The sequence below is a fragment of the Chiloscyllium plagiosum genome, unplaced genomic scaffold, assembly GCF_037043375.1.
Source record: "Chiloscyllium plagiosum isolate Xiang-an unplaced genomic scaffold, Cpla_swu_hap1 HiC_scaffold_4, whole genome shotgun sequence".
Classification (NCBI taxonomy): domain Eukaryota; kingdom Metazoa; phylum Chordata; class Chondrichthyes; order Orectolobiformes; family Hemiscylliidae; genus Chiloscyllium; species Chiloscyllium plagiosum.
Genome location: NW_028270142.1, coordinates 128388976 through 128411159, shown reverse-complemented (window position 1 = coordinate 128411159; position 22184 = coordinate 128388976). Strand labels below are relative to the sequence as shown.

At 42.1% G+C, this 22184-nt stretch overlaps 1 protein-coding gene across 13 annotated transcripts in view; it reads right to left on the bottom strand.

Moving 5' to 3' along the window:
- LOC122548888 (focal adhesion kinase 1) overlaps positions 1–22184 on the bottom strand; it is a 511554-nt gene that overhangs the window by 182257 nt on the left and 307113 nt on the right. For all 13 annotated transcript variants that reach the window (XM_087986664.1, XM_087986658.1, XM_043687803.2 and 10 more), the window contains 4 exons: positions 20870–20947; positions 6699–6806; positions 5973–6090; positions 2282–2312 (listed from right to left, as the gene is read on the bottom strand). In XM_087986664.1, the coding sequence (XP_087842790.1) occupies positions 2282–2312; positions 5973–6090; positions 6699–6806; positions 20870–20947 (335 nt within the window). The remainder of the gene's footprint in view (positions 1–2281; positions 2313–5972; positions 6091–6698; positions 6807–20869; positions 20948–22184) is intronic.

Below are 22184 nucleotides of genomic sequence, written 5' to 3'. Positions count from 1 at the left end.
CAATGTACTTGATCTCATCTTCACCAAACTGCCTCCAGCAGATATCCATGACAGTATCAATTGGAGTAAATAGACATTATGAATATGGAAACGAATTCCTACCTCCACATAGAGCATAACTAACATTATGCTGTGTGGTGCTATCACTGTGCTTTATGGAACAGATTTTGTTCAGATCTAACATATCAAGTCTGGGCATCAATGAAGAAAGTAGACCATCAATAACAGAAATATCTTCAACCATAATCCATAACTTTATGGCCTGGCATGTCCATTACACTACTATTGCCATCAAGCTGAGAGATCAACCCTGGCTCAATAAAAAGAGTGCAGGTGGGCATGAGGAAAGCTGCACCAAGCATTTTTGGTGATTCAACAGCACCAAAAGTGACTAGGTTGACCAAATCCTAAAGCTACTATACTGTCATGTGGTAGATGTTGCGTGAACCAACAAGAGGCAACAATATACTTGATCTCATTTTCACCAATCTACCTCCAGCAGATATCCAGGACAGTAGCAGTGAATCACTAAAAATGAGCTGTCGATTTGGTTAAGTTACAAGGCAGGACTAGCTGCATGTTGAGCAGCAAAAACAGAATGCAAGAGACACTGCTAGCCAATCTACTTCGATCCAGTTTCTTTTGCTGACATGTCACATTCAATCACAAATGCTGATGGGTAATTAAAACAGACAAATATCCTCAATGATAGGGAGCCCAGCACGAGTGTAAAATAAAAATAAGGTGAAAGCATTTGCTAGCAGCTTCAGCTAGAGGGGTCGAGTGGATAATCCTGCTCAGCCTTATCCAGAGGATCCAACATGACAAATACCATTCTTCAACAAACATAGCAGATGCATTGTCACCAGAATATGTTATGCTTAAGGACTGGCAGCAGGTTGGATGTTGAATGGGTCAATCAAGTTGCTGGCCAGCCAATCACAGAGGATGTTGAAAAAGGGAAACCAGTTTGGTCAGGGTTTGGGGTTGTGCGCACAGAAGCTGCTCGACTGAAAGACGTTGAGTTTTACTTCCTCTAAGTTTTATATCCAGTTAAAGAATTGTTGAAGATTTTGAGGAAAGAACCCTAATTCTGTAAGACGTAAGTAAAAGTCTCCAGTGGGCTTAAGAAGCTGTTTGCACTAATAAATGACTTTGAAATTCAAGAAAAATATAGTCCCATGTGCCTGTTAATCAACTGAATGTTCAAGGGATTTCATTAAGGCATTGTACTCATTGTTAAAATAGTTATTGAATTGGCCAGTTACAAATTTTATTTTTCTAATCTTTCTAATTTAACTGTGTCTGTCTGTCCATCTGGAGTATGAGTGGTGTTTAAACAAAATAGAGTTTAGATCATAGATATTAATAGATTATCTTGTTGTTTATTCATGTTCTGGTAAAGTTACGTTACTAATAACAAACCATTAAGTTGTTTAAGTGTAAATTTGGTGATGATATGAAGGCATTAGAGAGTTCAGGAAAACTTGAGAACATTTTCATGAATGAGAAACTTCAGTCACATGAATAAATTGGGGTTGTTCTTCGATAAGGGGAGGTTGGAAAGCACTTTGATCTGGATAGAGTGGAGAGGGAGAAACAGCTTTTACTGACTAAAGAATAGAGAACTAGAGGATGCTGATCTAAGGTCAACAGCAGAAGAACCAAAAGTGGCATAAGGAGGAACATTTTACACAACAAGTAGTTAGCATCTGGAGTGCTCTGACTTAGTATGTGGTAGGGACAGATTCAATTACAATATTTGAAATTGAACTGTATAATTATTTTAAATGATCTGTCAAAGAAGGAAAGGTGAAGTGAGGAGAAACATTTTCACACTGCAAGTAGTTAGAGCATGCAATGCACTGCCAGGTGATATAGTGGAGGCAGGTTAAATTGAGGCATTCAAGAAGGTATTGGATCAAAATTAATGTATAAAGTTCTGGGGAAAAAGACAGAAGATTGACACAAATGGGCTGAATGGTGCCTTTCTGTACTGTAACACTTACCTGGCTCTGTGAAGATTTTTTTTTAAATTACAGGGCTTCATGGAAAGGGTAGGAGAATGGGAAGAGCTGAGTTGCTTTCATAGAGAGCCAGCAGGGATATAAAAGGCCAAATTGTCGCCTCTTGTGCTAGAACCATTCCGTGATTCTATATTAAACTCTATTGTGCACGTAATATTTAGTTTTCAATGAATATGAATACAACAAATTATTCTTAAAACTTAATTTATCTTAAATGATATACTGGTAATTACTTGAAACTCGTGTTCACTTACTTGGGCAAGGATGGCAAAGCCCGTTCTCCTTCTGTGGAAAAAGCATCACCAAATGTAAGCAGATAAATAACAGTTTTCTTCTTAAGCTGAATGGTATTACTGCTTTTACTAAATCAGCAGACACTGCTTTAAAGAGGAAATTAAGAAATCAAGAATACCATGAATTAAACCACCTTCAACCACTAGGTCACCCAAACTAAAAAACAAAATGCTGCAATGGCCAATTGAACCCAAGAACAAGACATAACAAATCGTGAGTCGAAGAGTGTAGTGCTGGAAAAGTACAGCTGGTCAGGCAGCATCTGAGCAGCAGGGAAGCAGGATGAAGGACTTAAGCGCAAAATGTCGACTTTGCTGCTGCTCGGATGCTGCCTGACCGGCTGTACTTTTCCAGACTACACCTTTCGACGCTGATCTCCAGCATCTGCAGTCCTCACTTTCTCATAACAAATCATGAGTTAATCCAATCTTCTGTAAATAAGGTTGGTCTATTTCGAAATTATTTCAATTATTTTTTGTTCCATATTAGTTCATTTCTAGTTATGTAAAGATGACCAGTTTTATTGAATGATCAGTGGTGATAATAAAACCACAAATTCCATCAAACAATTTTTGACTGCATAACTTATTTGAGAAGAGGTATAACTTCACAACTTCAGAGGAACAAAAAAGGTTAATTGCATGCAAATAATATTTGCTCATTATTAGGTCTGGATACCATTTGAACCCATTTTGCCTCAGACTCTAAGGTGACTTGCTGTTCTGTATATCTCAGCCTTCAAGCTACAATCTGTCTGGCTCCAAGTTAGTATCTATTCTTTGATTTTGTGCAAAATTTGAATCAGGAATTGTAATAATGAATAAGGTCACCCCAACTACAAACCGCAAATGCAGGAATCCCATTAAGATATTTTAGTTTTGTTTATTTATTCAGGGAATGAGACATTTCTATTAATACCAGTCCAAACTGTCTTCAAAAAGAGGATCAGCTATATTTCTGAACTGCTGCAGTGAGTATGCTTTAGGTATACACCAAAATACTGTTGGGAAGGAAGTTTCAGGACTTTGACACAGTGACAATAAAGAAACAGGTAGTAAAGATTCTGATAAGAAGGGCTTTGGTCAAAACACCTCGGCAAGTTGCTGGAATGTATTTTGTAGATGGTCCTCCTTACCAATACCTAGGGACAGGTGCCAAAACTGGGAGAGCTGTTTGCAGACTGGTCAAACAATAGCCTGACATTGTCAGTAGTGCATGACCCCATGAGAATGATTGTTTCCCAGACAACACCATCACCATCCCTGGATATGTCTTGCGCCACTGGCAGAACAGACCCAATTGAGGCACTGCGGTTGGTAAGGAGTAACCTCTGGGAGTCCTCAACATTGACCCAGGGCCCCATGAGGTCTCATGGTGTCAAGACAAACATGGGCAAGGAGACTTCTGGCTGATTACTACCCAATATACAGCAATGTGGACAATATGCAGACTTGAACTGACAAGTGACCACTAACATACTTAAGTGTCAGTCAAATACCATTCTCTAACCAATACAGGAACTATCTATCTCCCCATGGCAATCCACAATATCAGCATCACTGAGTGTTAAATTAAATACAAACATAACTGGGTCTGTCATACACTTCTATAAAAACAGGTCAGATGTTAGGGATTCACCTGCAATTCTGGTTTCTCAAAGCCTACCCACCATCTTCAAAGCACAGGTCAGTAATGTGGTTAAATATTCTCCACTTGAATGAATGAGTGCAGCTTCAACCACAGAAGAAACCCAACAGAATCCTGGGTAAAGTAGTGCACAAGACTGGCACATCACTCACTATCTTAGTGATGGCGTGATTGGAGTGTGCCCCATCTACAAGATATACTGCACCAACATGCCAGGGTTTCTTTCACAGCACCTAAGCCTGTAAATCTACCACCGAGAAGAACAAGGGCAGGAGTACATGGTAATACTGCTCCAAGTGACAAACTATCTTGACTTGAAAGTTTTTACAGTTGCTTCACCAAAAATCATAGAACATAGAACTGCGCAGGACGGGAACAGGCCATTCGGTGCATGATATTGTGCCAAACATGATGCCAAATTTAACTGACCCCTTCGGCCTGCCCTTGGCCCATATCCCTCCGTTCCTTGCTTTTTCATGTGCTTGCCTAAGTCTGTTAAATGCTCCTATCATATCTGCCTCTACCACCACAGCTAGGAGTATGTTCCACATTCCTACCACACACTGTATGAAAAACTTGCCCCTCAAATCATCTTTGAATTTTCCCCCTCTCACCTTAAATGCATGCTCCCTAGTTTTAGGCATTGCAACTCTGGGGGAAAAAAATATTCTGTCAACTTTACTTACGCATTTCATAACTTTATAGACTTCTATCAAGTCTGCCCTCAGCCTCTGCCATTCCAGAGAAAACAACCAGAGCTCTTCTAGCCTCTCTTTATAGTTCATTGCCTCTAATCCAGCATTCTGATTAAATTTTTCCGCAACTTTTCCAAAGCTTCCACATCTTTCATATAATGTGGCAACCAGAATTGAACGCAATACTCTAAGTGTGGCCATCCAAAGTCTTATAAAGTTGCAACATGACATCTTGACTCTTGTACTCAATTCCCTGACCAATAAAGGCAAGCATGGTCTTCTTCACCATCCTATCTACTTGCGTGGCCACTTTCAGGGAGCTGTGGACATGAATCCCAAGATCCCTCTGTAAATCAATGCTGTTCAGGGTCCTGCCATTAACTGTGTAGTCCTAGAATTATCTAATAGCATTGTGCATATATTGACATACGGACTGCAACAATTTAAGTTGACAGTTCACCACCATCTTATCAAGGCTAATTACAGATGAATAATAAATGCTGGCCTTAAAAACAATGCTCACAGAGAAGAGGAGCTGTGATTTTAATATTGTGGCATAACGAAAAGCCTGACTGTAGACATTTCAGTCCAGATATGTTGCAACCAACTTGCTGCATTATTATTTACCCTGTTCACCAACCACTGAAATTGTAATAAGTTTTTCATCAATAACTAAGTCATTCTTACCAATAACTCAAAATAGGTCAATTGTTTACTTGTTATTTTTGATATGTATCTTGCCAGCAATTTATTTATCTCATATTTCCACATAATGACATCAACAATAGTTAAACTAAACTCCATGTAAGGCAATTCATAGGTTGTGAAAATATTAGGGAAAAACCTGCAATATATAACAAACAGTATAAACACATGCTCTCTTCTCTTCCTCTGTTGAACAGATACTCTGACTACGCTGTGTAACAAGTTGCAAATTGCCAACTGCAAAGTCAATGGCACCCGAATTGACAGCATCAGCAACTATGACCATCATTGTACTGCTGAAATGTGACAGAATTGTGTGTTTTTCTGGAATTCAATACAAGTAGCAAAAGCAGATAACTTGTAAAGTGTACTTTGTAGAGATACATACATTGAATATTCTTAGTTGTGAACATATTTCTAGTCAAATGTACATTCCGATGAAACAGGTGTTCAACATAGCTCTCAACTTGAAATTTTCATGAAAAGAAACAGATTCTAAATATTAGAGTCTGTCGCTCCTTGTGAAAATCTCAAATACAGTTGCCTGATAACATATGTTAGTAGTAGCTCAAAAGACAAAAAGTTTGCAAGAACTTAAACCTACCTTTCTGGGACCTAATAATGAACGACTGCATGATCCCATTCACTAAGCGACAATAACCATCTATCAAGTCTGCCATGTTTTCTGCGATGTTCAGTGATGGAGTTGTTATTGTCAAGGGCTGAAAATAAAAACATAACATTATTGCCATAACTTCTCCCAGCCTCCTTTCTCATCAGGGCATTCGGTCTCATTCTAACAAGATATCTAGGGTCAAAACCAGAATACATCATCGCAAACATCAATCAAGGATGAGACTTGACAACTGCAATGTGTACTTTTTGTGTACAAGTCATTAACAACTCAGGGTCAATGGTGTGACAAATAGCAAATATAACATGCAAACCAAATTTCAGGCTTATTTTATGATGCAAATAAATTCCAAAAAGAAATTCAATACAAAAAGAAATCTCAAAGATCACTTTTGCTTATGCAAAAATATAGCTGCTTGTATTGAAGCAACACCAACTATGAATAGAGTCAATCATGTTGTCCTTGAATAAATTGTCCTGCAGATTACTGGGCCCACCAGCTGTGAAAATCTGACAGGTTATGCATGCTGACACATAGAATATGTATTTCATTTACAGATGCTGAGTGAAATATCAATTGGTCAACCACTGAGATGGTTTGATCTACTGTTCTGAAATTATACCCGAATGAACAAAAAATAAAAATCACAAAAAGTTCAAGACAGTTGTCATTCTCAAAATTGATGTTGGAACTTACCTCTGCTGCTCCAGATACTTTTAACTGCAAAGTTCCTTTTCTGTCTTTATCATCACTGTTTGAATACTGAATGGTCTGTACCTGGTTAAAATTAGCCAGGTGAGTTGGCTGTAAAAGAAGAATTTTTATTTAAAAATCAGAACAATAATGAAAGGCTTAGCTGTAGTGTGTCTTTTCATCTGAACAAATAAAATGCCAAAACTTTCAAATTGTACTTTTTGGGATAAGTTTACTATACATCAAAACTAACTCTTATAAATGTATTTTGAAAAGCCTGGAATATCAAATGTAGGCAGCTTTCAAATACAAAGAGAAGACCAGCTTTGGGGTGTTTGTTGGTGAGTTACTTGCTGCAATATTCCTCTATCCTGCTTCTGTAGCCACTGCAGAAGAACTTGAAGTGGGGTGGGAAAGATCCAGTCATTGTGGTCCACATAAGTACCAACGAGTTCGGCAGAAAAAGGAACAAGGTTTTGCTGAGGGAATATGAGCAGCTCGGGGCTAAATTAAAATACAGAACCAAAAAGGTAATAATCTCCAGATTACTACCCAAGCCACAAGCTAACTGGCACGTGGGGTCAATAAGGTTAAAGAGATAAACACTTGGCTCAAATTGAATTCATTGGGCATTGAATTCATGGGACATTGGCACCAATACTGGGGAAGGAGGGAGTGTTTCCAATGGGACAGGCTCCATCTGAATCGTGCTGGGACCAAAGTCCTGGTAAATTACATCCAACCTTTTGGAAGCAGGTTTGTTCGCTAAGCTGGGAGGTTCATTTCCAGACTTTTCATCACCCTACTAGGTAACATCTTCAGTGGGCCTCCAAGTGAAGCACTGTTGATAATTCCTGCTTTCTATTTATATGTTTGGATTTCTTTGGGTTGGTGACGTCATTTCCTGTGGTGATGTCATTTCCTGTCCTTTTTCTCAGGGGGGTGATAGGTTGGGTCTAATTCGATGTGTTTGTTGATGAAGATGGTTAAATCACCTGGAATCCAAAGTTCTGAAGGAGTTAACTGAGGAGATTGTAGATGCTTTCAGGAATCACTGGAGTCAGGATTGGAAAATGGCTGATGTAACACCCCTGTTTGAGAAGGGAGGGAGGTAGAAGACAGGGAACTATGAACTGGTTAGCCCAACCTCAGTAGTTGGTAAGATTTGAGAGTCCATTAAAGATAAGATTCAGAGTACTTGGAAGTGCATGATAAAGTGCAGGGTTAAGTCAGCACAGCTTCAAAGGAGATCATACCTGACAATCTGTTACAATTCTTCGAGAACGTAACAAAGAGGTTAGACAAAGGAGAGCCAGTGGACATGATCTATTTGAACCTCCAGAAAGCTTTTGACAAGGTGCTGCACAGGAGGCTGCTAAATAAGGTAAGAGCTCATGGAGTTAGGGGTAAAGTATTGACACAGATAGAGGATTGGCTGACTGGCAGAACACAGAGTGGGGATAAAGAGATCCTTTTCAGGACATCAGCCAGTGACAGCTGAATTCCCGTAGGGATCTGTGTTGGGGCCACAATCTAAACAAAGGAGCTGAGGGCATTGTTGCTAAGTTTGCTGATAACACAAAGATAGGTGGAGGCACAAGTAGATAAGGAAATGGGGAGGCTGCAGAAGGACTTGGACAGGTTAGGAGAGTGAGCAAAGAAGTGGAAGATGGAATACAATATTGGAAAGCGAGAGGTTGCGTACTTTGGCAGGAAGAATAGTGAAGCAGACTATTTTCTAAATGGAGAAAGGCTTTTCAAATCTGAAGTACAAAGTGGCACAAGAGTGCCAGTTCAGGGTTCTTTTAGGATTAAGATGCAGGCTAAATTGGCAGTTAGAAAGGCCAATGCATTTCAATAGTGCTAAAATACAAGAGCAAGGATAGGCCAAATGCTGGTAAATGGGACTAGGTCAGATTGGGATGTCTGGATGGTGCAGACAAGTTGGACCAAAGGTCTGTTTCCATGCTGTATGTCTCTATGACCTTATGACTCTGTACTACTGAGTCTATATAAGGCTCTGGTCAGACCACCTTTAGAATATTGGGAGCGATTTTGAGCCCATATCTAAGGGTAGATGTGTTGACAGACTTTTAACACAAATTAGGTGAAAATAGACTGGAGGAATGACTTCCCTCTTCTGGATAAAAAAATCCTGCCTGAGATAAGCTCCAGCCACTTAGAGGTTAGCAGCTCTCGACATGAACATGCACCATTAGACAGAATAAGAGCAAGTTACTGCAGATGCTGGAATCTGTACTGAAAACAAAAATGCTGGACATCACAGCGGATCAGGTAGCATTCATGGAGAGAAAGCAAACTAACATTTCAAGTATAGATGACTCTTGATTAGAGCTAAAGTAAAGTGTGGAGGGGGCAACATTTAGTTTGGAGAGAGTGGGGGAGGGTGGATTGCTGTGCTAGGGAAGAAAGGATGTTGATAGTTCAGATTAAGTGATAGGAATATGAGAATGGCACAACAATGGTGTGTCTAACTGCGAGGTTGAAAAAAAAGACTGTCCCAATGGAGCTAGGGAGGGGAGAGACGACATGGTGACAGAGAATGTAACAAGCAAAGTTAAAAGAAAGGGAAGGAGTTGGTTCACAATTTGAAGGTACGAAACTCATGATTAAGTCCGGAAGGATGTAAATTGCCTAGTTTGAATATGAAATGCTGCTCCTCCAGTTTTTACTGCAATTCGCTGAAGCTTTGTAGCATGCCAAGGACAGACAAGTGGGGCATTACTGTCCACGGGAAGGTCAGCATCATGATATGATTTGAATATGTGCTGCGCCAGCAGCTTGACAGATAGCATAAGCCTCTTCTGTGGCCAGTTAATTCCAAGTGATGGTGTGATGAGATTGTCAACTGGGTATTAATTAAACAATTAAAGGGTCTCAATGGGGTCCCAAGTAATTTTGGCACTCAATACGATCCCTGCCCTGCATAACTTTGACATGGGCAAGAAAACCACTGGATTTAAGAAGCATTACCAACTTCAAATTCAACAGTAAGGGAGAGTTAAATCAAGCCTTCTATTTAAAACTGTGCAACCATAGCTGATGACAGTTAAGTGATTGTTAAGGTTTTGGTTAAGAAAAAGAGGGAAGCATATGTCAGGCATAGACAGGAGAGATCGAGTGAATCCGTAGAAGAGTATAAAGGCAGTAGGAGTATATTTGAGAAGGAAATCAGGAGGGCAAAAACAGGACATGAGATAGCTTTGGCAAATAGGTTAAGGAGAATTCAAAGGGTTTTATAAATACATTAAGGACAAAAGGGTAACTCAGGAGAGAATTGGGCCCCTCAAAGATCAGCAAGGCAGCCTATGTGTGGAGCCGCAGGAGATGGGGGAGATACTAAACGAGTATTTTGTATCAGTGTTTATTGTGGAGAAGAACATGGAAGATATACAATGTAGACAAATTGATGATGATATCTTGAAAAATGTCCACATTACATAGGTGGAAGTGCTGGATGTCTTGAAACGCATAAAAATGGATAAATCCCCAGGACCTGATCAGGTGTACCATAGAACTGTGTGGGAGGCTAGGGAAGTGATTGCTGGGTCCCTTGCTGAGATATTTGTATCTCAGAGAGAGGTGAGAGGTGCTGGAAGACTGGAGCTTGGCTAACATGGTACCACTATTTAAGAAAGATGGTAAGGAAAAGCCAGGGAACTATAGACCAGTGAGCCTGATGTCGGTGGCGGGAATGTTGTTGGAGGGAACCCTGACAGACAGGATTTACATGTATTTGGAAAGGCAAGAACTAATTAAGGATAGACAGCATGGCTTTGTGCATAGGAAATCGTATCTTATCAGCTTGAGGTTTTTTGAAGTAACAAAGAAAGATTGAAGAGGGCAGAGTGGTAGACATGATCTATATGGACTTCAGTAAGGCATTTGACAAGATTCTCCATGAGAGACTGGTTAGCAAGGTTAGATCTCATGGAATACAGGGAGAACTAGGCATTTTGATACAGAACTGGTTCGAAGGTAGAAGACAGAGGGTGGTGATGGAGAGTTGCTTTTCACATTGGATGCTTGTGACCAGTGGAGTGCCACAAGAATTGGTGCTGGGTCCACTACTTTTCATCATTTATATAAATGATTTAGATATGAACATAAGAGGTATAGTTAGTAAGTTTGTAGATGACACCAAAATTGGAGGTGTAGTGGACAGCGAAGAATGTTACCTCAGAGTACAATAAGTTCTTGATCAGATGGACCAACGGGCTGAGGAGTGGCAGTTGGAGTTTAATTTTGATAAATGCAATGTGCTGCATTTTCGAAAACCAAATCAGAGCAGGACTTAGAAACTTAACAAAGAGACCTTGGAGTGCAGGTTCATAGTTTCTTGAAAGTAGAGTCGCAGGTTGATAGGGTAGTGAAGGAGGCATTTGGTATGCTTTCCTTTATTGGTCAGAGTTTGAGTATAGGAGTTGGGAGGTCATGTTGCAGCTGTACAGGACATTGGTTAGGCCACTTTTGGAATATTGCATGCAATTCTGGTCTCCTTCCTATTGGAAGGATGTTGTGAAACTTGAAAGGGTTCAGAAACAATTTACAAGGATGTTGTCAGGGTTGGAGGATGTGAGCTGTAGGGAGATGCTGAATAGGTTGGGGCTGTTTTCCTGGAGCATCGGAGGCTGAGGGGTGACCTTATAGAGGTTGAAAAATCCTGAGGGGCGTGGAGAGGATAAGTAGTCAAAGTCTTTTCCCTGGGGTGGGGGAGTCCAGAACTAGAGGGCATAGGTTTAGGGGGAGAGGGGACAGATATAAAAGAGACCCAAGGGGCAACTTTTTCGCGCAGAGGGTGGTGCGTGTATGGAATGAGCTGCCAGAGGAAGGCTGGTACAATTGCAGCATTTAAAAAGTATCTGGATGGGTATATGAATCGGAAGGGTTTAGAGGGATATGGGCCAAGTGTTAGCAAATGGAACTAGATTGGGTTAGGATGGACAAGATGGACCTAATAGTCTGTTTCCACGCTGTACATCTCTATGTCTCTATGACACATTTGGCAAACTAAAATTCAATTATCTTACAACAGATGACAGTTTTAATCAATAAACAGTTGAAAAGGCAATCTTAAAATATGGTAGACAACACTCTGCTGTAAAAATTTATCTAAGGAAATCATGGTCACAGTGTTATAGGAAGAACAAATTCATTTCCATAAATTACAGTGGTACTTTTCTCCATTTAGGGAACTGCCAAAATAAAAAGAAAATACTGATTAATATGTACTGGAGTGCATCTGACCACAAATTACTAGCTTTAAAAAGCTGAGGCATTCTCCTTGCAGTGAGTCCAATGTCACTATATTTATTGCACAAAGAGCCAATCATATTATTAACAGTTTGGGGTCAAGGACAAGGATCTCTCGAAATAAAGAGTTAAAAATTTAAGTGCATTTTCACAAGAAGCTAAGTAATTAAATTCATTTCCTAAAACCGTATAACATGACACTGCTGCAACTAGCACTGTAATTAAAATTGGCCAGTTTTTATCTAAAGCAGCGGAGGCAGGGGAAATCAATGCATGTCATTCTAAAAAAAACTAAACCTCCCTTCTCAAAGCAATTCTTTCAAGTTGGATAAGAGAAACAGCTTAGGAGAAAGTGAGGACTGCAGATGCTGGAGATCAGAGCTTAAAAATGTGTTGCTGGAAAAGCGCAGCAGGTCAGGCAGCATCAAAGTAACAGGAGAATCGACATTTCGGACATAAGCCCTTCTTCATAGATCTTTGTACACAGATCTTTGAAAGTTGCCACCCAGGTAAATAGTTCGGTGAAGAAGGCATATGGCGTACTGGCTTTTAACGGTAGAGGAATTGAGTTCCGGAGTCCTGAGATCATGTTGCAGTTGTATAAGACTCTGTGCGGCCGCATCTGGAGTATTGTGTGCAGTTTTGGTCACCATACTATAGGAAGGATGTGGAGGCACTGGAACGGGTGCAGAGGAGGTTTACCAGGATGTTGCCTGGTATGGTAGGAAGATCACATGAGGAAAGGCTGAGGCACTTGGGGTTGTTTTCATTGGAGAAAAGAAGGTTTGGGGTGACTTGATAGAGGTGTACAAGATGATTAGGGGTTTAGATAGGGTTGACCGTGAGAACCTTTTTCCACGTATGGAGTCAGCTATTACGAGGGGGCATAGCTTTAAATTAAGGGGTGGTAGGTATAGGACAGGTGTTAGGGGTAGGTTCTTTACTCAGCGAGTCGGGAGTTCATGGAATGCCCTGCCAGTAGCAGTGGTGGACTCTCCCTCTTTATGGGCATTTAAGCGGGCATTGGATAGGCATATGAAGGATAGTGGGCTAGTGTAGGTTAGGTGGGCTTGGATCGGCGCAACATTGAGGGCCAGAGGGCCTATACTGCGCTGTATTTTTCTATGTTCTATGTTCAGGAATGAGGAGGGTGTGCCAAGCAGGCTAAGATAAAAGGTAGGGAGGAGGGGCGTTGGGAATACGATAGGTGGGAGGAGGTTAAGGTGAGGGTGATAGGCCAGAGGGGGTGGAGGCGGAGAGGTTGGGAACAAGATTGCAGGTCAAGAAGGCGGTGCTGAGTCTGAGGGTTGGGACTGAGAAAAGGTGGGGGGAGGGGAAATGAGAAAGCTGGAGAAATCTGCATTCATCCCTTGTGGTTAGAGGGCTCCTAGGCGGAAGATGAGGCATTCTTCCTCCAGGCGCCGTGTTGCCATGGTCTGGCGATGGAGGAGGCCAAGGACCTGCATGTCCTTGGCGGAGTGGGAGGGTGAGTTAAAGTATTCAGCCATGGAGCAGTTGGGTTGGTTGGTGCAGGTGTCCCAGAGGTGTTCTCTGAAACGTTCCGCAAGTAGGTGGCCTGTCTCCCCAATGTAGAGGAGGCCACATCGGGTGCAGCAGATGCAGTAAATGATGTGTGTGGAGATGCAGGTGAATTTCTGACGGATATGGAAGGATCCCTTGGGGCCTTGGAGGGAAGTGAGGGGGGAGGTGTGGGCACAAGTTTTGCATTTCTTGCGGTTGTAGGGGAAGGTGCCGGGAGTGGAGGTTGGGTTGGTGGGGGGTGTGGATCTGACAAGGGTGTCATGGAGAGAGTGGTCTTTCCGGAACGCTAATAGGGGTGGGGAGGGAAATATATCCTTGGTGGTGGGGTCTGTTTGGAGGTGGCAGAAATGACGAAGGATGATACGATGTATCTGAAGGTTGGTGGGGTGGTAGGTGAGGACCAGTGGTGTTCTGAGTTGATGGCGATTGGAGGGGCGGGGTTCAAGGGGGGAGGAGCGGGAAGTGGAGGAGATGCGGTGGAGAGCATCGTCAACCACGTCTGAGGGGAAACTGCGGTCTTTGAAGAAGGAGGCCATCTGCGTTGGCTTAGCTTAGTTTGGGAAACTTGGTTGGCATGGATGAGTCAGACCAAAAGAATGTTTCGTGCTGTATGATTCTACGAAAGGTCATTCACCTGAAACATTAACTTTGTTTCTCTGGCTACAGATATTGCTTGGCCTGTTGCGTTATTCCAGCTTTTATCTTCTCAATTCAGATTTCCAGCATCTGCAGAATTCTGCTTTTGTATTTGAGTTGCTTTAATTTGGGCAGTTGACTGTATTACAGCAATTCATTCCTGATGAAGGGCTTTTGCCCGAAAAGTTGATTTTCCTGCTCCTCGGATGCTGCCTGACCTGCTGTGCTTTTCCAGCACCACGGCAATATTTTGTATCACAGCAATATTTTAGTAACTAAATAATATGGTCCACAAGGTGGCGCTCTAAACAAGTATTACAGTTATGTGGTTGTTGGAATTGCAATTGTTCTGAAACAAAAGCTATTGACATGCTCAGTACGGTGATCTTTGAATAACCCTATTAGCGCAATAAATTTACAGGCTCAAAGAAAAAAAAAATCGGTACATGAGAAATCCTTGACTTTAACCTAAGCATTTATCAGCGCTTGGTCCATAGCTTTAATGTTATGACATACCAAGTGCTCATCCAGGTACTACTTAAGTGATGTGAGGCAATTTACCTGCATTACCTTTCCAGACATTGCATTCCATGCTGTCACCAACCTCTGGGTAGAAAGGTTTTTCCTCATATACACCCTAAACTTTTGCCCCTCATCTTGAACATGTCCCCCCTTGTGACTGGCCCTTCAACTAGATGGAACAGCTGCTCCTTATCTACTCTGTCCATGCCCCTCATAATCTTGCACTCTTTAATCAGATCATCCCTCAGTCTTCTCTGCTCCAAAAAAAATCCAAGCCATCCAACCATTCCTCACAACTTTTATTTTTCATCTTGGTGAATTTCCTCTACATCCTCCTCACACCCTTTCTGTCAGGGCAGCACAGTGGCTCAGTGGCTAGCACTGCTGCCTCACAGCGCCAGGGACCCAGGTTTGATTCCAGCCTCAGATTCCAGCCTCAGGCAACTGTCTGTGGAATTTGTAAATTCTCCCTCTGTCTGTGTGGATTTCCTCTGTGTGCTCTGGTCTCCTCCCACAATCCAAAGACGTGCTTGTGAGATGAATTGGCTGACAATGCTAAACTGTCCACAGTGTTCAGGGATGTGTAGGATGGGTGCATTAGCCTGGAGTTAAATGTAGGGGAATAGATCTGAGTGGGTTACTCTTTGGTGGTCGGTGTGGACTTGTTGGGCCGAAGGGCCTGCTTCCACACTGAAGGGATTCTATCATGTTGATCTGTGTAATGTGGTGACCAGAACTGTACACAGTACTCCAGCTGTGGTCTCACTAACGTTTAAATTCCAACCTGACTTCCCTGCTTTTGTAACCTATGTTTTAACTGAAAATTGCAAGTGTCCCATATGCCTTTTTCACCACCCTACTAACAAGCACTTCTGACTTCAGAGAATTATGAACAAACCCTTTTGAATTATAAAGATTCTCAACTCTCCACTTGGTCCTCTACCTCTTGCCTTAAACCTATCACCTGATTATTGACACTCACTACAATTCGGGGTTCAGTTAGCTCAGTTGGCTGGATGGTTGGTTTGCAAAGCAGAATGGGTTCCATTCCCACACTGGCTGAAGCTACCATGAAGAACTCTCCTTCTCAACCTCTTCGCTCACCTGATGGGTGGTGAAGATACCATGAAGAACTCTCCTGATGCGCAATGACCCACTGCTTAAACCACTACCAGTCATTTCTTCCTAATGAGAGACTAGAGCTTGGTCCAGTAGGGTTACAGCAACTTTACCTTTATCTATTGGAAAAAGTGCCTTCTTAACTGCCCACCTCTTCCAAACTTCACTCCAAGGGAAATACAGCTTAAACCCTCCAGCTCAGGCAAGTTTACAGGAAATACTTAGGTCTTTCACATAAACTGACTGCAATAAACACCTGCACAGGGAAGTACTGGAATCTAAATGGGAGCATAACCTTTTTTAAAAAATGTCTTAAATATTTATATATATTGAATTAAGTTATGACAACATAAGAGAGAGAACCACAGTACTGACTTGCATGAAAGTGATATTTCTCAGTATTGAACTGGCTAATGTGATAGAAATATTAACTAGGCCTGAAGGTTGTGTGTATTTTTGCCCTTTTTTGCCCCCTGGGGAGAAAAAAAAAAATGAAGAATTTAAAGCTTAAATGAATGAAATCCATAAGTTTGAATGGAAACCTGGGTGACATCTCACTTTGGTAAAGCCAAATGCATTAAAGAGACATTTTGCTGATAACATACCAGATGGAAATCACCAAGCCTTAAGTTTGTTCGAAAATGTCAAGAACAGCCATCAGAAACAACAGGAAAAGCATTTCTTTCAGTTGAAGCAAAAAATGTGTGGATGCATACAGCAAGTTATTTCTTTTCAAGTAAAGTTTCTCTTAACTAACTAAAGGATTGCACTATTTGCTGCAATCTTCACAAGTTCAGAAGGACGTGGATTGTACAGCTGTGCTAAGAGTGAGTGAGGCAGGTCCAAAAAGCAATAATGATAGGTGATCGAATAGTTAGTGAGGTAGGCAGATGTTGCTGCAGCTGCAGATGTGACTCCCTGGGAGCAAGGATGCCACCGAGTGGCTTCAGAATATCCAGGTTGTGACAAAGGTGGAACCTGTCCAGGCTGAACATTTTGAACTTGAACAGGGACAGGATTAATACTTGATGGAGAGGTTTGCTACTGGGAGAGTGTAAAGTAGTTTGGCAGGATTTTGGAGTCCTGAGCACATCACCAGATGAAAGAGAAGCAAAAACAATGTCTGTTACTTGCAAACTTTGGAATTAAGTACCGTATATATTAATTACATCTTAGAAGTGTTTAATTAAAGATGATTAGATTAGGTTTCCTACAGTACACAAACAGGCCCTTCGGCCAAACAAGTCCACACAGACCCTCTGAAGAGTAAGGCACCCAGACCCAATCCCCTATCCTATATTTACCCTTACTAATGCACCTAACACTATATTTAGCATGGCCAATTCACCTGACCTGTACATCTTGGATTGTGGGAGGAAACCGGAGCACCTGGAGGAAACCCATACAGACACTGGGAGAATGTGCAAACTCCACACAACCAGTCGCTCGAGGCAGGAATGTTGCTGCAGCTGCAGATGTGACTCCCTGGTCCCTGGTGCTGTGAGGCAGCAGTGCTAACCATTGAGCCACTGTGCCACCCTGAGAGTTTTAACTGGGTCTCTAGCTCTTACGAACATACTAGAAATGTGGTTAGTAGGTTAGAAGATAATAGCAATTGCATATAGCAAGCATATAAGTGTAGAAGTATTTGAAGACCTGCTGTAGTTCTATCTTTCAACAACTAGCCTTTTGGAAAACAACTTTTATATTTAGATCCAGGTTGTTCATAAATATCAGTAAAAGCCTTAATACCAATCCTCAGACCTGGTGACACCATTGTATACTACCTTCTCAACCACTCACACCAATCTAAAAATAACTGTGCACCACTTTATTCTGCTTTCCATCTATTACCAATCTCATTTCATTTTAAGCCCTTTACTTTTTTGAACAAGTCTATCATGTAGCACTTTATCAAACACCTTCTGAAAGTGCAAACACATATCAACTGCATTTCTTTTTTAATGAAGAGAGGCGTCATAGTAATGCCAACAGACTAGCAACGGAAACACTCACACTAATGCTCTTGGGACACAGGTTAAATTCTCTCAGCAACAGCTGACAGACCTTAAATTAATTTAATATATTTGAAACGAACATCTGTAATGGTGACCATGAAGCCATTGTCAATCATCATAAAACACCAACTGGTTCACAAACATTCTGTACCATTTGTGGCATGGTGGCTCAGTGGTTAGCACTACTGCCTCACAGCGCCAGGGCTCCAAGTTCAATTCCAGCCTTAGGCAACTGTCTATGTGGATTTTGCATTCTCCCCGTGTCTGCGTGGGTTTGCTCTGGTTTCCTGCCACAGTCCAAAGATGTGCAGGTCAGGTGAATTGGCCATGCTAAATTGCCCATAGTGTTAGGTGCATCAGTAAGAGGGAAATGGGTCTGGGTGGGTTACTCTTTGGAGGGTCGGTGTGGACTGGTTGAGCCAAAGGGCCTGTTTCCACACTGTAGGGAATCTAATGTGGGCGGCACGGTGGCACAGTGGTTAGCACTACTGCCTCACAGCGCCAGAGACCCGGGTTCAATTCCCGCCTCAGGCGACTGACTGTGTGGAGTTTGCACATTCTCCCCGTGTCTGCGTGGGTTTCCTCCGGGTGCTCCGGTTTCCTCCCACAGTCCAAAGATGTGCAGGTCAGGTGAATTGGCCACGCTAAATTGCCCGTAGTGTTAGGTAAGGGGTAAATGTCGGGGTATGGGTGGGTTGCGCTTCGGCGGGGCGGTGTGGACTTGTTGGGCCGAAGGGCCTGTTTCCACACTGTAAGTAATCTAATCTAATCTAGAAGGAAATTTGCATCCTTACCTAATCTGGCCTAAATGTGACTCCAAACTCTCAACAATTTGTTGACTCTTAACTGCCCTCAGCCATAGCCAAGCAAACCATTCAAGATGAATTAGAGATGGGCAACAAAAAGAAAATCCTCTGTTTGTGAACTGAAGAACCCATTCCAGTTTCTCAGATATTAATTGCTTTTTATCAAAAGTGCACTGGCTGCATAGAGTCATAGAGATGTACAGCTTGGAAACAGAACCTTCGATCCAACCCGTCCATGCCGACCAGATATCCCAACCCAATCTAGTCCCACCTGCCAGCACCTAGCCCATATCCCTCCAAACACTTCCTATTCATTTTCCCATCCAAATGCCTCTTAAATGTTGCAACTGTACCAGCCTCCACCACATCCTCTGGCAGCTCATTCCATACACATACCATGCTCTGCGTGAAAACGTTGCCCCTTAGGTCTCTTTTATATCTTTCCCCTCTCACCCTAAACCTATGCCCTCTAGTTCTGGACTCCCCGACCCCAGGGAAAAGACTTTGCCTATTTATCCTATGCATGCCCCTCATAATTTTGTAAACATCTATAAGGTCATCCCTCAGCCTCCGACACTCCAGGGAAAAAAGCCCTAGCCTGTTCAGCCTCTCCCTGTAACTCAGATCCTCCAACCTTGGCAACACCCTTGTAAATCTTTTCTGAACCCTTTCAAGTTTCACAACATCCTTCCGATAGGAAGACCAGTATTGCACGCAATATTCCAACAGTGGCCTAACCAATGTCCTGTACAGTCGCAACATGACCTCCCAACTCCTGTACTCAATACTCTGACCAATAAAGGAAAGCATACCAAACGCTGCCTTCACTATCCTATCTACCTGCGATTCCACTTTCAAGGAGCTATGAACCTGCACTCCAAGGTCTCTTTGTTCAGCAACACTTCCATTAAGTGTATAAGTCCCGCTAAGATTTGCTTTCCCAAAATGCAACACCTCACATTTATCTGAATTAAATTCCATCTGCCACTCCTCAGCCCACTGGCCCAGATCCTGTTGTAATCTGAGGTAACCCTCTTCGCTGTCCACTACACCTCCAATTTTGGTGTCATCTGCAAACTTACTAACTGTACCTCTTATGCTCGCATCCAAATCATTTATGTAAATGACAAAAAGTAGAGGGCCCAGCACCGATCCTTGTGGCACTCCACTGGTCACAGGCCTCCAGTCTGAAAAACAACCCTCCACCACCACCCTCTGTCTTCTACCTTTGGGCCAATTCTGTATTCAAATGGCTAGTTCTCCCTGTATTCCATGCAATCTAACCTTGCTAATCAGTCTCCCATGGGGAACCTTGTCGAACGCCTTACTGACGTCCATTTAGATCACATCTACTGCTCTGCCCTCATCAATCTTCTTTGTTACTTCATCATGTTTGTGAGACATGATTTCCCACGCACAAAGCCATGCTGACTATCCCGAATCAGTCCTTGCCTTTCCAAATACATGTACATCCTGTCCCTCAGGATTCCCTCCAACAACTTGCCAACCCCCGAGGTCAGGCTCACTGGTCTATAGTTCCCTGGCTTGTCATTACCACCGTTCTTAAACAGTGGCACCACGTTTGCCAACTTCCAGTCTTCCGGCACCTCACCTGTGATTATCGATGATACAAAAATCTCAGCAAGAGGCCCAGCAATCACTTCTCTAGATTCCCACAGAATTCTAGGGTACACCTGATCAGGTCCTGGGGATTTATCCACCTTTACGCATTTCAAGACATCCAGCACTTCCTCCTCTGTAATCTGGATATTTTGCAAGATGTCTCCATCTATTTCCCTACAGTCTATATCTTCCATATCCTTTTCCACAGTAAATACTGATGCAACATATTCATTTAGTATCTCCCCCATTTTCTGTGGCTCCACACAAAGGCCGCCTTGCTGATCTTTGAGAGGCCCTATTCTCTCCCTAGTTACCCTTTTGTCCTTAATATATTTGTAAAATCCCTTTTGATTCTCCTTAATTCTATTTGCCAAAGCTATCTCATGTCCCCGTTTTGCCCTCCTGATTTCCCTCTTAAGTATACTCTTACTTTCTTTATACTCTTCTAAGGATTCACTCGATCTATCCTGTCTGTACCTGACATATACTTCCTTCTTTTTCTTAACCAAACCCTCAATTTATACTATTTCATGTTTTTCAAAGTAAAGGTTCAAAGTAGCATGAACTTTTAATATTGCAATTTCACTTTGCTAAGAAAATATTTTGATGAAATAAATGCTCCAAAATTACATACCATAGAGCCTTTGTCTGTAAGATAACTGATGCCTTCTTCAGGTCCAATTGCTAATTCAACTGAAATTATCCAGCTTGACTGTTTAGGTTGAAAATAAAACACAAAATTAACTAATAAGAATTGAAGTAAGAAGTCAATTTTACTTTAAACTATACATATGACTGAATTAGACACTTGATATACAAAGTAAACTACACATGCTCAAAAATGTTACATAATTATGAAAACAACCATTATTTTGGAATTTCCTGTCAAATTAGAACTGTAGGATCAATTTTCAAAATACAATTTATCAACAAAGTTGCCAATCCTTCTTTATACATATCTACATTGGTCTAAGACTTTAAAACAAATTGCCCAGTTACATTAAAATTTGGAGACTACTGCTATAAAATGTAGTGAAGAACATGTACAACATGCTCACTGTAATTGATCTCACTCATCTATTTGCATCACTCAAACTCATTGCTTATTATTATTATAAACATTTCTTGCAATAATCTCATTCTAAATGGTCTAGGGTCCTGTGCTACAACTTGATACAAGGAAGTTGTTAGTGGAATTCTAAGAGCAACGCCACCCCTCCTTTTTTTACCACCCTCCCTAATCTTACTGAAACATCTGTAACCAGGAACCTCCAACAACCATTCCTGTCCCTCTTCTATCCACGTTTCCGTGATGGCCACAACATCGTAGTCCCAGGTACCGATCCACACCTTAAGTTCACCCACCTTATTTCTGATACTCCTTGCGTTGAAGTATACACACTTGAACCCATCTCTGTGTCCGCAAGTATTCCCTGTCAGTGCTACCTTCTCCACAGCCTCCCTACATTCTTGGACATCCTGACAAACAGCTAGCCTACTTGCTGGACTACAAGTCCGGATCCCATTCCCCCTGCCAAATTAGTTTAAACCCCCCCAAAGAGTGCTAGCAAACCTACCCCCCAGGATATTGGTGCCCTTCTGGTTCAGGTGCAACCCGTCCTGCTTGTACAGGTCCCACCTTCCCCAGAATGCAGTCCAATTGTCCAAATACCTGAAGTCCTCCCTCCTACACCTTGCAGCCATGTGTTCAACTGCACTCTCTCCCTATTCCTTGCCTCACTGTCATGTGGCACCAGCAACAACCCAGAGATGATGACTCTGTCTGTCCTAGCTTTTAGCTTCCAGCCTAACTCCCTGAGCTCCTGAATGACCTCCCCACCCCTCTTCCTACCTATGTCGTTGGTGCCAATGTGCACCACGACTTCTGGCTGCACACCCTCCCCCTTAAGGATTCTGAAGACACGGTCCAAGACGTCTCGGACCCTGGC